Genomic DNA, 18,117 nt, shown 5'->3' with positions numbered 1-18,117 from the left:
ATGTATTTTTTTTAAACTAAAACATTTGAAATGAATGTATTTATGACAAAACTATATCTTTCAAAGTTTTTATTCTTTTTGGTTTTATAAATTACTTTTATTAGATAGATTATATGCGTCTCACTCAAATAAAAATTTACATAATTAAAAAAACTCAAGCATAAACTCATAAATAATAAAAACAAATTAAACCTTAACCTGCAAAAAGGTGTTGAAGTTTTAAAATGGTTGGAAAATCAAATGGTGGAAACAGTTGCAGCAGCTAAAGAAAAATGAATGACCTAACGTACCGTATCTAAAACTTTTAAGGTTCCTTAATGCACTTTAAAAAATTATTTTAATTAGAGTTACTAGATGCCCGGGTTTTATAGAGGAAAATACAGTGCCCAATAGGGTGTGTCATATTATGACACACCCTATTGGGCACTGTATTTTATGACACACCCTTTTCTTAAAAATGTCACTTATCAGTGACATTTTTAAGAAAAGGGTGAGGTTTAACATGTTAAATTCAGAACTATCAAAACATTTGAATTTAAATGAGTTTAAGCTACCAGGGAATTGCCTTGAAAATTGCCAAAAATTGTGAATTTTTGATATTTTCATATTTTCAGGGTTAATTTCAATATTTTAGAGTTATATCTGCTTTACAACAACCTTATCAAAAGAAATTATAGCAGGATAAGCAAAATTCGTTTAATAGTTATTCTGTTTCAGAAATTTTGGTTTACAAAATACTTAAAAATTAGTATTTTTGCAAAGTTTTGTATGTACTTTTTTTTTGTATGTTGTAATTTAACTTACACATTTTATTTGATGAATGGCTACACACAAAACTTTATTCAAAAGTATTTTGCTTTAATATTTGTTATGCAAGTTATATATATATATATATATATATATATATATATATATATATATATATATATATATATATATATATATATATATATATATATATATATATATATATATATATTTATTTATGTATTTATAATATATATTTATATCTTTCTAATTTTAAAAATTACTAGATAAAAAATAATATTAAAATGGTTACTGGAACAAGATGGAAAAATGGTTCTTGTCTACGTCAATATTTGGGATCTGGAAAAGAGTTGCCAACAGCTGAACTGCCAACAATGAGAGATGTCCTAAGATATGTTTTTTTTTTAAGAGAAACAAGCAAACTAAACAGAAGAAACTATTGTAATTCTGAGTTGATCCGGGATATTTATAATAAACTTTCAGAATGACAAACGGTCAGTGTTTTATTTGTGCCTCCCGTAATTTGTTTAAAGCATAATTTGGTAACTAGACTTAAAGACGAATGGAACAAAGCTAATCTAACTTCTCAAAACAAAGCAAGTAAAGTTATAAAACAAAAGTTTAATTTCGTTATTGACAAAATATTTGACTTGGTGGAGTGTAACTGTAAAATAGTTCTTTGTTCTGAGCAATGCTGTCCTCCTGACTGTAAATTTGGTGCCCACATTACCTGCATCTGTCCTAGGGAGAGAAAAATACCAATTATTGAACTGGTTTATATAAAAGGTATGAGTGAATATACAACAATCATTATAAAAGTGCTAGTAAAGCTGAATATCAAATTTAATAATATTTACTGATCTCTTTGATTATTTAAAAAAAAATATATTATTTTAATTTGTCTAGTTGTAAGTAAAATGTTGCTACCTTTTTTTTAGCCCAATGAGAAAAGATTAGATCTTTTAGTTCATATCAACCTAGACCTGCTGATTTGATGGAGTCCAAAAGGTTCAAAAAAGTATAAAGTTGCAAACGAAGAAGAGAAGAAGAAAAACAAACGAGAGAAAAAAAACACGCACATCAAGAATAAAATAATACTCAAAATGAACAAGATAACGAACATAAAGAGTTTGAATCTGATGAAAATGAAATTTTTTCTATTCAAAAGCTTTGTACAAAATATTTTTAAAAATCTAGAAATTATGAAGATATCTCTAATATTGCATTGGCCAGTATTCTATATGGTGTTGGTTTAAGAGCAACTGCAGTCATAGCTACTGTAGCATGGGTAGATGGAGGACTTGTATCCCAAAGTGACACTAGATTAATAATAGATCACAGTAAAGTTTGGAGAGCTAGGGATAAAGTAATAAACAAAGTTGCTATTCAGTTTGATGATTATTGCAATAAAGAGATTATTGACTGCATATTTTTTGATGGACAAAAAGATCTTACCAAAGTATTTTTAACTGTAGATAGATCAGTCAGACAGTATCCGGCTAAAGTTAAAGAAGAACATTTACACTATTTGTTCTGGTGATGGTAAGTATTTATTTCATTTCACTCCGGCTAAAGAAGCAAAAAAGAACCAAGCTGAAATTATAGCAGACAAGACTATTGAGTATACTGCAATGAGGAACATTAATGTACACATAAAAGCAATTGGTGGAGACTCTACCAATGTAAACACTGGTTGTGAGGGAGGAGTAATGCACTTTATGGAGCTGAAATTAGGGCGAAAGTTAAATTGGATTGTATGTGCTCTACACACCAATGAATTACCACTCAAACGTCTAATTAAATTGTTAGATGGAGAATCTAAAAGCAGTAAAAAATGAAGTGGACCCATTGGAAGCTTACTTGATGAAGCTACCAATCTTGAAATTAACTCTTTTTTTAGTAAAGTTGAAACTGGTAAGCCTCTAATTAACTTAAGTAATGATGTGGTTAAAGACCTTCTACAGATCAGTATTACGGCTATCAAATAGTTAACGCTATACGCAATGGTCATGTTCCTCAGCAACTAGGACTTCTTGAAATTGGCCCTGTTAACATGGCCAGATGGCTAACAACAGCCAATAGAATATGTAGAATTTGGGTATCTCATTATGGTCTTCAAGGCGATGTAGCCCAACAACTTCTTAAACTAGTCGAGTTCATTGTAGGAGTGCACTTTCCTGCCTGGTTTAACATCAAAGTTAAACATAGTTGGACAGAAGGACTAAAACATGTTCTTTACCAGCTTAAGTTGCTTCAACACCAGTCACTCGACATTCAGAATATTGTCATTCCAACTATTAAGCGATCTGCTTGGTATGCCTTCTTTGAATCTATTCTTCAAACTATGCTTTGTTCTGAAAATAAAGAGGAGAGAAGTTTCAGTGTACTCAAAATTCTAGAAATAAGAGGAGAAGGTGATGAAAATGAACAACTAGGAGATCTATCTGTTAGACCAAGAGGACACTAGATATCAATACTTAGGCAATTTGTTTCAAGGATCTTATTGATTGGAATGAAGCTTTTGAACCACCTTTGACTTGTTACATGACAACTAAAGACATCAAAGAGTATTTATTTAAATCAATTATTGTACCAACTGGTGTTGCCTCACTCAAGCTGTCGAAAGATGTGTAAAAAAAGTTACCCCGGCATGCGAAAATATTTTTACAGAAGAAAGAAGAGATGGTTGGATTAAAGGACTAGAGTTGTCACAGAAGTTGATGTCACGTAATCTATTTAAACAAAACCTTATTGGCTTGACAATGTTTAAGAATTAATCTTTATTGTACTTTATTTTAATAAATGCCAGTAAATGTTGAGTGGATCTATATAAAAGTTTTATTTTTAGTTCCAAAACAACCTAATTTTACAGTTTCAGTGGTTAGCTGTGGGAGGGGGCAAACCCTCTATTTGTTTTTACAAAAATATTTAAAAAAAAAAAAAAAAGAGATGAGGTTTTTTTACGCTTTGTAAGTTTTTTTTTTTTTAAATACTTCCATTTTTTAAGTTTTTACCTCCCCCTCACCCCCGGGCTTTTGGTGAAATAGTCTCACTGACTCCCTGATAGCTAAAACTTTTTTTTTAACGGTTCTGAACTTTTAATATTATACCTCACCCTTTTTTAAACTATGCAAACTAAAGTTCAAAAAAAAAAAAAGTATGACACACCCTAGTGCCCAACCAAGCGGACAATCCATTCAAGAATGACCTACCATCAAAAATATGGTGGTCTCTACTGAAAAAAAAGACTTTCAACTCTTTGACTTCCTGAGTCAAAGTTCCTGAGAGTACAGATGCTATTCGCCATTAGTGCATGGGCAAGGACAAGGTTTCTATTTATTTTGGTGCACTAAAGGAAGCTTTGGATGAAGTGGGCCTTAGTTGCAAACCCCACAGGCACAGGGTTGAGAACCCCTGCTTTGTAGCATACAATGCTTTCAGAAAAAGAAGAAAAAAACGAAAAATAAAGTTTGTTTTTTGTTGTTAAAATATATTTATAAATTTTTTTTTTGTTACTAATGTTGATACTTGTTTTACGATGGCAAAAGTGATGTAATAAATGTTCTTTAGTATCTACATATTAAGGCCAAAAAAATATTTGGTTGGTGTATGTACTGATTGCGTCACAGATGGCTATAGTGTATGGTGCAATAGAGTAGGGTGATTCAAATATCTCTGCTATAGAGTAGGGTGATTCAAATAACAACATTTTTGAAAAATTGCTGGCATCTCCTTAATGTGTTTTTTTTAATAAAATAACATTGGATTTGAAATTTTTTTGAATAACATATATTTTTAGCTTTGCTACCATTCCTCATTAAACGTTTTCCAAATGATCTTTAATTATTTATTTTAATAAAAAAATTTTAAAAATAATCATAATTTAATAAAAAAATTATTATTTCAAATTTTATTGCATGAAAATTAACAATTTTTAACAAAAAATGAAAAAAGAGCATTTTTACAGGTTTTTTTTTTTACAGGGTTGATAGGTTATTAAACTAAACGTAACCAAATTAGGTATTAGTTTTAAAAAGGGAAGTAAAACAAGAGACTATTTTTACAAATTTAACTAAATCTTTTATGTAAGTTTTTTTTTTTTTTTTGTATAGTTGGAGTTACTCTTTGAGCTCATTTGTAAACTACTTTACATGTATATTTGTGTTCTGTCTAAATCTCTGGCGCGGTGTTGACTCACTCGTAAGCTGCTATTTGTATGTTTGTGTTCTGTCTGAACCTCTGGCTCGGTGTTTACTCTCCCATAAGTTACTTTATCTATGTTTATGTTCCGTTTAAATGCTTAGTTTAAATGTTTAAATCTGCTTTGATGCAGAGTGAGCTCATTAACTAAGTAGTTACTCTAACTATAAACCTACGCTCACCTTTATCTTTAGTATTTTATTAGATGTAATATTTTTCCTAATGAATTTCGATTATATCTTATTATATCTAATCGTAATCATTTTTTTTAGAAAAATGAAAAATGCCTGCTAGAAAATGGCATTTGTTGGCAATTTTTAAAAACTCCTGAGATCATTCTTACCCCTCCAATTATTGTCCGATCAGTCTTCTTTCAGTAATTAGCAAGTTCTTTGATACACAAGTTTCTCACATCCGATCTCAATAATTTACTGTCAAATAACTTACTATCAGACAATCAAAACGGTTTTCAATCCTCTCGCTCTACGGCTGACTTGCTAACTGCTGTGGCTAAAATATTTTATCGTGCGTTAGACGGAGGCGGAGAGGCTAGGGCTATTGCTCTTTACATATCTTAGGCTTTTGAAAAAGTTTAGCATGCTGGTCTTTTCCATAAGCTTGTTTTATAAAAAGAAGTATCTGGGAAAGTTTTTGAGCTTATCAAATCATTTCTTTTTAACCGCTTTATTAAAGTCATCATATTAAAGACCAAAATCTTTTTCATTTCCAATAACTTCTGGGGTACCTCAATGTTCCATCCTTGGTCTTGTTTTGCTTCTTATCAACATATATAATCTTCCCGACAGCCTTACACCTAAAGTAGCTATTTTTTCTGATGACTCAACTTTTTACTCCTGTCTTGAAAAAATGTTTTTCCCTTTTGATTGCTTGGAACAGTCAGCCAATCTTAAATCTGATATCGCTTCTGTAACAGATTGGTGCTCACAGTGGCTTGTAAATTTTAACTCTTACAAAACCCAGTTATTTACTTCAATTAACTATTGGAATGTTGTCAACATTACTATATATATAATGAACGACAACCCTCTTGCTACTTTTTAACTTTTTTTCTTCTTAGATGATTTTTTTTTTTAGTCATGAATCTTTATTTATTTATTATTTCATCTGTTTCAAAAGTAAAAAGCTTAAAATATTGAAGTTTTTGCCAAATGAGTAATTAAAACATCAGGTGAAAATATAAATTTTCCAATAAATATTGTTTTTTAAAATATCATATCTCAAAAGTTCCGTAAGAGTTCCACCCTGAAATGACTTTTTTATCCTAGGGGATAAAAAAGTCATTTCATTGTTATCATGGATAACTAAAAAAAAATCAGCTGGCTTAAATTTCCCGAAATGGATTTATGGGCATAAGTATAAAAAATATAAATCCCACCCCCCCCCCCCCCCCCAAATGAAGGGGTTGTAAACTTTATGCGGTCATTACTTCTGAGCGCCATAAGATTTTTTATGAAATTTGAATTCTATTGATATAGTTAAATATTACTTTAGGTTTTGAAAATAATTATGTTTAAAACACTGTCCCCCTCTCAAAGGGTTGGGGGGAGGGAGCCGTTATTTGGGTTCTTCATGTTCCCAAGCTCCAATAACCGAAATATTTTGTAACACATCTTCATTACACAATAGTATTAAAATAAAATGTTTGGGAGTTCACACCATGTCTGAAAAAGTGTTTTTTATCCGTATTTATTGGATCTTGATTACCGATGTTGTTAGCATGATGTGATTATATTATGTTAAATGTTACATGACGTCTAGCGGTTTGTAATTAGATTGGATAATTGTTAAAATGTTTTGTGTGTAATTGGTAATGTGTTTATACGGTTAATGTGAAATTTTATGCATGTTTATGTGGGTTTTAATAGTAATTTTTGAGGTATGTGATTTAATATAAATTATGATTAGAATTTATGAGACACAAGTTCTCGTTGAATTAAGAAAAGAAAAAAATTTAATCTAATGTTGTGTTCAGTGGCGGCGTTAGGGTAGGGCCTGGTTGGGCGATGGCCCAGGGCGCCGAATATAAAGGGGCGAAACTAATTGGTTATTTTACCATTTGCCTTTTTTTTGAATGGGATTAAATTGAGCTAGGGGCGCCGTAGAAATCTCGCCCAGGGCGCTGGTAGTGCTAAAACCGGCTCTGGTTGTGTTAATGTGAAAAACTTCACGTAAGGAGGATTGATGTTTTGTATAAAAGCAAGGAAGTTGGAATTAATAATCCCAACTTGTGCTCTGTGGTTGATGAAGAAGTGAAGAATAATATGAATGTTCACAACTTTAAAGATTTAAAAGGGAAGATTAAAACCTTTCTTGCGAAGCTCAAGATCATGAAAAGCACGGAAGAACCATCTCTCGACTTACGGAACGTCAAAGAGAATGGTTGGCGTTAGAACTGTACCCAAGACCTGCTACTCCCACATCAAGACCAGGAAAACGAGCTACACCATGGACTAATAGTTTAGAGAGAACTAAAAGGAGAAAATAATCCAGGTATATTAAAATCTGTAAGCTACATTTTTGGTTGCAAATTTTATATAAATGAGTACATTTTTCTAAAAATACAAAATATTTTTTCAGTTTGATTAGTGACCTTTGTACCAAAGAACTTGCCTATGCTGCTGCGTTGACGGCTAAATCAAGCCAAGGAAAGGCAGGCTTTTCAAACGTTTTTAAACATTCTGTCAAAAATCCAGCTCTAGCCAAAATAATTATTAATAATACAAAATCGAATCCAATAATGATGAAAGCAGAAGAGGCCCTTACATTAAAGATAAATTGTGATCTCAGTGATTCACAATATCAAGTTCTTAGAAACTCTTCACTGAAACAGAAAGCAAAGATATACCCTTCTGTTATAGTAATTCTTATTGCAAAATCCAAATGTTATCAAAAAAAAAAAGGAAAATTTCAGAAACATCTGCCAAGTGTTATGTTCAGTCAATGGTGAACCACACTTTATCAAGAATTATAAATATATCTAATACAGAATGTCTAGATGGATCGGAAACAACTGGAAAATTTCAGATGAAATCTAGAATGGATGGAGCCTCATTTCAAAGTGTATACAATCAAAGGTTTGATGACACAGATCTTGCAACTGGAGTTGAAAACGAAAAATCATTGTTCCAAACTGCAATTGTTCCGTTGAAACTGGAAATAGAAGTCATCACTGTATGGTCAAACCCAATATCTTCAAGCCCCCACTTTTGCAGGCCTCTTTTCCTGCAATACCAAAAATAAACAAAGGTGTCAACAAGAGCTGAAAAATTAAATCGAAGGGAGCAAATAAAAAGTCTTTAAGATTTTGAACTTAAAATCCCATTATAAAACTTCAAAGCTGATAGTGAAAACCTATCTTTGATACATTATGCCACCTACACTTCACAAGGTTCTAGAACATGGATTTTTAATTGCTGTGCAATTGGATCTTTCCATTGGAGCCTATTCTGAGGAGACTCAGAAAGCACAAAATAAAACCATTAGAAATTCAAGACTCAATCACACATGCAAAATATCTATAAATAATGTGATGCGTAACCAATTCCATAATTCACTAATAAGGAGCAGCCCTGTGATCTATTCGATTGCTTTCAGGAACCCCAAGATATTTGCTGGTTGAAACCTCGATCCTGACGTACGGGACCTCCTCAGAGGAGATGAATAGTTGATTTTTTCTAAATAAATGTTTTCTTTTTAAATTTAAACTTTTTCTTGTAAAAATTCACTTATCAGTATATATAATCAGGGATTACATATTAATGCTTAAAAAATAAGGCAAATAATTTTTTCACTTAATAAATATTTTTAGAATGATTTCTAGAATCTGAAAATTTAAAAAAATGGCACCAAAAATTTGAGGGGGATAAGAGGAGGGGTCTACAACTTGAAAAGTTTTTAATTGCCCACTTTTTATGTTTGTTTTTGAATCAGAACAGTAATTTAATAAAAATGTTTATTACTTAATAAAATTTGGAGTTTTAGCCACTTTTTGGTCATTTTGCTTCACTGAGCGGCGTGTAAAAACTATAAAACTTAAAATTTCTGAAATTAGATGATTATCATAGAGATAATGAATATTAAAAAGTCGATATTTTTATTAGTATGAACTACTATTAGTCATTAGTTAAAAATAAAGTTATATGAGGTTTTGCCCAATAGCTTTAAAATTAAAGGTAGGACACATATATGTATTTAATGAGAATACTGTAATTAGAATATTGACGTCTGTATTTTAATTACATTAAAGAATAATAAGGCATATCGCTCTGTTCTGTCATCGTTATAAAAGTCGAAGCAGAATTTTATAATGATAAAAAGTTTAAAACCAAATCATTTTCAAAAGTTTAGAATTAATCAGAAGATAATATAAATGACAATTTAGCTGTAAAGAAATATCGTAACAGTGTAAAATTTGAAAATGATAAGTATACAATAGAACTTCCTTTTAAAGAAAATCTCCATTTGTTAAGTGATAATTGCGTTTAAAAAGATTTAAGTCGTTAGAAAAATTATGTATGAATGATGCAAAATTATTTGATTTGTATGTTACGAAGGAACAAATGCTAAATGGAACGGTTGAACGAGTTTTAAGTGTTCATTCTAAAGTTGGATTCGTTTAATTTTTTGGGTTAAGTCAGGTAGCCCCAGACACTTGAGGAAAAAATAGATCCTACGCGTGTATTAACAGAAAACTAAGTGTCAAAAGACTTTTTTAAATATAAACATTATCTATCAAATTACAAACAAAAAAATAATTATCGTGCACCATAATAATATACAAAACATAAAAGAAAAAATGTTAGATTAGGTTAGCCGGAATATGAACTTTACAGGTTATAGAAACATTACAGGTTATATTTAAAGAAACATTAAAATAGTTATTTACATATTTCATTTAAGATGCCATTCAACAGCAGATTCAATATCAGCATCTTTATTTCAAAACGCAACGTGCCATATTTCTTGAAAGTTTCTTAAAAAGGTGTAAATGCCATAATTGCTATTATAACAAATGCCACGTAACTATTGTTTAAAGCTAGGCTATAGTTTTAATAAAAGTTTTTCAAAATATGTAACTATTTAAAATAATGTAAGCAACTTGAGTATCAAACAAATAAACATCTTTCTCAATTAAATGAAACAACATATATTGAAGAATAAAAAAATTTCCTAAAATTAACATTGAGTTCTAACGCTTCTTCTACAACAACAACAAAAAAACAGAACAAAAAATCAGACCTGGCGGATACTGCACAGTAAACTAATTTTCTTCTTTTTTTTTTTGCTTTATATAAAATAAAACCTTTGCATTAACATATGTAGGTATAAGAAGCTGCTTAAAACATCCCCAAAAAATATTAAAATAATACTTAAAAGCGCTAATAGAAAATGGGATATGCTTTTATACAATTTGAAAATAAAATAAACAAAAAAAGACGAACAAATTAAGGCATGCATACTACTGATTTTATCGTATATAAATAATTTTGTAAAACTTATATATTTTTGTTATACATTTTTAATAATGTGCTTTTTTATTATATCATTATATATTGAAATATACTATAGATTTCAGAAGCGAAAAAACTTCGACAAGATAAATTTAAAAAAGCCTTGGTTGATTTTTATTCTGGAACTGAAGTCGGATCCAGTCCATGGAGTTTCATTTTACAAGCCATATCAAATAAATAATCATATGTCTCGCACCTAAACGATACAACTTTTTGTATTTTTAAATTTATTAAATCTAATTATAATATTTATCAAATAAATACATATAATCAAATTACCTAAATATACGATAAACAAAATCAAATAATCGGGATTTTCAGGAATATTTCCCAAAATAAGTCGTACAATGGAACGTCTGTTTAGTCACAATAAGTAATCTAGCATGTGTAACAGCTTGTATGTGGTAGAAATACTTAAAAACTAAAATTACATTATTTTTGCACTCTCCCACGACTCTCCCCATACATATACACCATGTCTTCGTACGAGTACGGCATTCGTTTCAGGATATTTCAGCATAGCGTCAGCCATACTATCCTATAAAAATAAAAATATATGCACAGTCCAAGCTTAAAACAGTAAGTAAAAATGCATATATCTATATATTTATAAATTAAATTTATTTAGAGTGGTACCCCTCCTACCAAATAAACAAAAATCAAGGAATGAGTGCTGATTTTTATCAGAGGAAAACTGACCAGGTTTTAGACAAGATAATTATTCAAATCGCTTTATGAACGGTGTAACTCTCACAATTTTTCTTATCACACTCTGATTTACAAACAACGAGTTAAATGAGAGAGAAGCAATATAAAAATATTATGGTACTGTATTTTATTTAATATCCAATTTTTTAGCAAATTTATATAGTAATGTGCATTATGTAATACTAATATTAAGGGGGGGTTCCAAAATTCTGTATTTTTTGTTTAGCCAGTTATTCTTTATCAACTTTTTTAGAAAAGTTTGAAAAACAATTCAGTTTTTTCTATTTTTTTGTGGTTGGCCATCTACTTCTATTTAAACATTTTTAAAGATATAAAAAAAAAAAAAAAAAAAAAATATTTAAAAGAAAAATCTTTGCAGCGGTTATTTTGCGAATAAAGTTACGCAACTTTATGTTAAAATTTATGCAATTTAAATTTTGATTGGATAAATTTGAATTAAAATGAATAATAGTTGCGTTAAAAAAAAAAAAATGTAACAAAACTTTTTTTGTTAAAACGTAAACTTTATAAATACTTAAAAAACAGCTTTTGTTTTACTTTGCAAGAGAATACTTTGCTTCTATTATTGTTAACTAAATTTTAGATATCAATTAAAATTAAAAAATTGTAACAAGACGTAACAACAAAATAGTTTTAAATCAAAATAAACAAACTCCTTTAGAAATTCTCCCTGTAGTTGATAAATTTTATCATACAAAGTTGCCTTTACTCAGAGATGTTCTTTCACTTGTCTTTAACGAAGTCAACAATAAATTATCTTTTGAAAGTGCTTGTCGAAGAGTTGCAAAGTTAGTAGAAATTCATTGGACAGAACGTAATATCTACACGATATCATATCAGGTCATTTTAAAACGTCTGCAAAGTGAAATCAATGAATAACGCTACTTAAAAAATGTTGACAAAAACAAGCAAGGTGGTTTTTTAAGTAGATGTATTTCTATGAACGAATCCCTTAAAAAACTTTTTGACATTTTCTGCTTCAATCCACAACGTCGTGAAAAGTTAGAGAAGTTTTTCGGTATTTCAATGAATGCTGAAGACAACTCGTATTTAGAAAACATACGCGGGAACAGGAATTTCACATGTCAAAATGTTGATAAAAACTTTCCATCAAAAAGTTATTAATGACAAAGGAAAAATGGAGGAAAAGATAAGAAATAAAACAGCAGTTTATCAGACAATATACGTTGATAATGATGATAACGAGTTAAGTGAATTTGAAGACGAAGATGAATTTCTTGAAAGAGAATTAACAAAAAAATGAATATCAGTTCTTTGAAAAAGACACTGAACCAATTAAAAAAAAGTGAGTTATGTTTGTCGATGTAAGTGAACCAAAACTGCCATACATGACGAGATCAAAACCAAAATTAATATTTGAAGTTTTCACAATACTTATGTTCCACCTAATGTGCGACAATCAAAAAACTTAGAAAGTGATATCTACCATGCATGTGCAGAGTTAGATGGAGAATGATTCTCGATTAGGGAAATGCAAATTGCACTGAAAGTAACCGGCAACAAATTTTTAAAATAAAATGGAAAATTCCGGGTGAAACTGACCGTATATCTAAGTACGATAAAAGTGATTGTGAAGCTATTGAGAACACATTTATTGATTCTAACACACTTCCAACACGCAGTGCCATACGTAAAAAACTAAAACAGATGCACGCGTATTCTCTTGGCTTGATTGCAGACAGAGTCGTTCAAGCTAAAAATAGTGGCGATATAATAACTCGCGCAACTTACTCTACCATAGAAAAGCATGTTGGGACCTTTGCACCTTCTGGTTTACATATTAACCGAGAATATTATTTTCCTTTGCCTACATTAGCAATTGCTTCAGAAACTACAGCAAATATTGCAGATGGAATAAAAACAACATTCGAAATGTAACAGGAAGCTTCAAAATACACCTCAGAAGAACTATACCAGAAGGTAAATGTTCATATGACTGACAGTACTGTTCATAATACAGATATCTAAAATCACAGCTGATATACTCGATAGAGAAATTCCTGCTGGTCAACTGATTTGCACTTCACATTTCACATACAGCTTTTTGTTATGACAGAGCTATTAAAAAAGTTCTAAACCAAATTGAAAATAAAATGAATATGGATAACCTTTTCAAAGGCTTTCAGTTAGATATATCTAACAAAAGTACGGAAACGTTATCCTTAACCTTTCTATCATGGGTACTAAACTTGTTTGGTCCGAGTTTTATTCAAAAACCATGGAATTATCATAAAGAATTTAAAACTTTTATGCAGTGTAAAAACAGATATTTTCTTTTTGAATTTAAAGATGTTCGATTTGAATGTCTTTTGAAATGTTCTTCTATAGTTTGCTTTCACTGGGATGACTTTAAGGAGTTTTTAGACCAACATGAATATATCACAAATAAACTTGTTTGTTTAGTCCGAGATTCTATGAATTTTGATTACATTATAGTTACTTTAGTCGTGGTAGCAGCTTTTGGAATGCAAGTTATTTCACCACTTTTCTGTAAAACTAAAGGTAAAGCCACGCCTTCTAAACTGCAAATATTCTTTAGCAAGATGTATGCAAGCTTATCTAATGATATCATAAATGAACAATTCTTTGAATTTAAAGAGCCATGTATTCAAGGAGTATCAAAGAGATTTTTTGAAAATCTCATTAAAGAAGATTATGACTTAGAAGTTGTTGATGTAGTTCGAAAATACGCATTAAAGAACTTTAATGATTGCATTATTCTTGCAAATATAGTTCAGCAAAGTTTAGCTATAGTTCTTCAACACCATAGAGGAAAGCATTATGGGATTGGAGAGAAAAAATGATCGATTACCTGATGAGTATAATGTTTTTAATCAAGTTGTTGGAGTTGATAAAACAGTTACAAATAATATTGAACTTGAGCGACAGTGTTTTCACATCAACTCCCAATTTAAAAAATATTTTTTGCAACAATAAAACTAAACTACCACTAAACACAAACCCTGGCGTATACCAGCTAAAATGTTCATGCGGTTCGATATACATTGGTGAAACTAAATAGAAGGTGATATCGAGATGTAATGAACACCAGAAAAACAGCTTAAAAGAAAAATGGTCCAGTTCGGGTGCAACTGAACATTCCAAAACATGCCATGGTAAGTTTGATTGGTTGCACCCCAAAACATTATCTGTAGCCCCAGAATATCGAACTCGGAAAATCAGAGAGTCACTCGAAATAAGCAAAGCTAGGGTTCAACAGGAGTTGAGAAATGGTGATATGGTTCTCAATCGGGATGATAACTAGACAACTAAAACCTGGGGGCCATTTTTTAATAAAATCTGCTGACGTCAGTTATTTGAGAAAAATTTTTTGTATTATATTTTGGCTTTTTAGTGTTATCTTTTTAACGGTTTCTTTTTGCTATAACGATTTCTTTGTATCTATTTTATTTATTATACCTGATGACGCTGATCACGATAGATCAGCGAAATATCGAAATAATTGTATATTATTAAAAAAAAAAATATATTAAAAAAAAGTTTATACGCAGCCGTATTTATTGAATTCTACCCATATATATATATATATATATATATATATATATATATATATATATATATATATATATATATATATATATATATATATATATATATATATATATATATATATATATATATATATATATATATATATATATATATATATATATATATATACATACACTACAATAATATATATATATATATATATATACACGACAATAATATATAAATATATACACTACAATAAAAAAAAATACCTTCAAGTCTTTTTCAAAAGGAGTGTTCTCAATTATCGGCACAATTAAAAGGTCATCATACCTAATATGTATGTATGTATGTATGTATATATATATATATGAATATATATATATATACATATATACATATATACATATATATATATATATATATATATATATATATATATATATATATATATATATATATATATATATATATATATATATATATATAAATATATACATACATTCATATATAGTACCTAATATGTATGTATGTATATATATATATATATGTATATATATATAGCAATATAAATACATACATACATACATATATAGTACCTAATATGTATGTATGTATGTATAAATGTATGTATGTATGTATATATGTATGCATATATATATATATATATATATACAGGGCGTTAGCCAGAAATAAATTTTATACTGCATTTTTGTCGTATTGGGAATTTTTGTTGTTGTTATTCTAGAAAATGTTGGGAATTTTTTTGGAAAAGATCCTAAAAAACTCAAAAAAACACTCTTAAAAAAAAAAAAATCATTGACTTTCGGGAATTTTAAGCCCATTAGGAATTCCGCGTTATACGCGGCACCATTGGGCTAGCTAACACCCTGATATATATATTTATATAGCAATCAATCAATTAAAAAATTTATATATATATATATATATATGTAGTTCTATAGATTGTTTCATTTGGGAAGTACAAAAGGAAAAAATGATTCTTACGCCAACACATACATCACTTTTAATTACTTTTGACTTTCGTCCAACATTTGCGTGTTGTCAGAAAGTTAAAACCATTAATTTAATTACAAATTAATAGTTTTTCAAAAAACTGCAAAAAAACAAATTTAATTGACAACAATATTTTTAAAACATTCTGAATGTTTTTAACAATATAAACAATGCTTTTATTTTTATCTTTTTTAATGTAAATCATGCACGGAGTGTTGCTACATCGACTATCTTATAGCCTGACTCGCAACAAAGTGCTGCTACATCGACTGACAAATAGCCTGACTCACAACGGAGTGCTGCTATATCGACTGACAAATAGCCTGACTCGCAACGGAGTGCTGCTACATCTACTATCTTTTAGCCTGACTGGCAAGGGAGTGCTGCTACATCGACTGAGGGTTTGGTTGGGGCAGGCAGTCTATCAGTTAATAATAAAAAAAAATTCCGGTCTTGCATTTTAATTTTTACTTTTGTCAACAAAATACGGAAAAAACTTTCTGACAACATATTAGAGTTATATATATATATATATATATATATATATATATATATATATATATATATATATATATATATATATATAGCAATCAATAAATTAATAAAAAAATATTTCAAAAGGAGTGTTCTCAATTATCGGCACAATTTAAAGGTTATCATACCTAATATGTATGTATGTATGTATGTATATAAGTATGTATGTATATAAGTATGTATATATATATATATATATATATATATATATATATATATATATATATATATATATATATATATATATATATTATATATATATATATATAGCAATCAATCAATTAAAAATTTTTTTTTTAAAGCATTATATAAGAACAAGTTACTGAATGATCATTTATCTATGAATGAAGTTATTCTCAAGATAAGATAATAGATAAATAAAATAGACAGTAATATTTCATTTGAATGAAACTACTTATCATTAAAATACAGACTTAGTGTTTATGTACTCGACAGATGTTAGAAGTTTTTGTTATGGCCGACAGGTGATGATTTTGGGCAACCAGCAAACTTTTTTTCAGATTATTTATGTTTGTTTTTTATATAAACTTTGCACACTTTTTTAACTCTACCGATGAAAATCAAATTATTTGATTTTAGAGTTAACCACAATGGGTTATTTTATACATTTTAAAAATTAAATAACTTCAAAAAAACATTTCAATCTTAAAATAATTTATACATTGACTTGAATTAATAACTATATTCATATTATTCAATTAAACTTTTATTTAGTTAAATATTGCTAAGTTCTTTAGCACCATCCAAATTGACGTCCAAATGTGTTGAATACTGTTAAAAATGGTCTAGAATATTCCCTGTTTAAATATATATATAAACACAGATTTTTATATGAAAACCTAATAAACAACAAATTTCTTAAAAGGTAATATATATGTATACATATATATATATATATATATATATATATATATATATATATATATATATATATATATATATATATATATATATATATATTAGGGTGGTGCTAAAAACAACTTATTTTAAAAATGTCAGCTGACAACCCCTAAAGTATGTCATGTTGGGTCTCAAAAGAAGCAAAATTTTATAAAATTTTTAAAAATAACAATTATTTAAAAGAAAAAATTGTTATTTTATAGTAAATTGCAAAAACATGACCTTTTAAACTAAAAATAAAAAAAAGTTTATTTTTTTAAATTATAATTTCAAAAAAATCTTAAATAATAGTTTTTTTATAAAATAATTGTTATTTTTAGAATTTTTATAAAATTATGCATCTTTTGAGACCCAACATGATATACTTTTGAAAAACTTTTGTTTTTATAATATTAGGAACCTGTTTGATGTATAAGGGCCTTGTGGCACCTGTAAAAATATTTTTTATTCAAAAATTTTTTAAATCCAGTATTATTTTATTATATAAAACACATTTAGGGGTTGTCAGCTGACATTTTTAAAATAAGTTGTTTTTACCACCACCCTAATATATATATATATATATATATATATATATATATATATATATATATATATATATATATATATATATATATATAGATCTATAGTTTGTTGGCTTTGGGAAGAGCGGAAGGAAAAAAGTGATTCTTACGCCAACACATACGTCACTTTTAATTACTTTTGACTTTCGTCCAACATTTTCGTGTTGGACGAAAGTCAAAGCCATTAATTTAATTACAAATTAATTGTTATATAAAAAAACCACAAAAACGCAAATTTAATAGACCAGAATGTTTTTAAAAACATTCTGAATGTTTTTAAAACATTCTGAATGTTTTTAACAATATAAACAATGTTTTTATTTTTATTTTTTTTAATAAAA

At 28.6% G+C, this 18,117-nt stretch overlaps 1 protein-coding gene across 1 annotated transcript in view; it reads right to left on the bottom strand.

Annotated features, from left to right (window-relative positions):
- Positions 1-10,433: 10,433 nt before the first annotated feature.
- Positions 10,434-18,117, bottom strand: part of LOC100202452 (methylthioribulose-1-phosphate dehydratase) — a 34,597-nt gene continuing 26,913 nt past the window's right edge. Inside the window, exons 8-10 of the mRNA XM_065816894.1 lie at positions 15,014-15,074; positions 10,931-11,037; positions 10,434-10,695 (exon numbers count right to left, since the gene is read on the bottom strand). Coding sequence (XP_065672966.1) covers positions 10,614-10,695; positions 10,931-11,037; positions 15,014-15,074 — 250 coding nt within the window. The 3' untranslated portion in view covers positions 10,434-10,613. The remainder of the gene's footprint in view (positions 10,696-10,930; positions 11,038-15,013; positions 15,075-18,117) is intronic.

This window comes from Hydra vulgaris, chromosome 13 (genome assembly GCF_038396675.1).
Source record: "Hydra vulgaris chromosome 13, alternate assembly HydraT2T_AEP".
In the NCBI taxonomy this organism is placed as follows: domain Eukaryota; kingdom Metazoa; phylum Cnidaria; class Hydrozoa; order Anthoathecata; family Hydridae; genus Hydra; species Hydra vulgaris.
The sequence above is the reverse complement of the archived record's forward strand: the minus strand, read 5'-3'. Positions and strand labels throughout refer to the sequence as shown.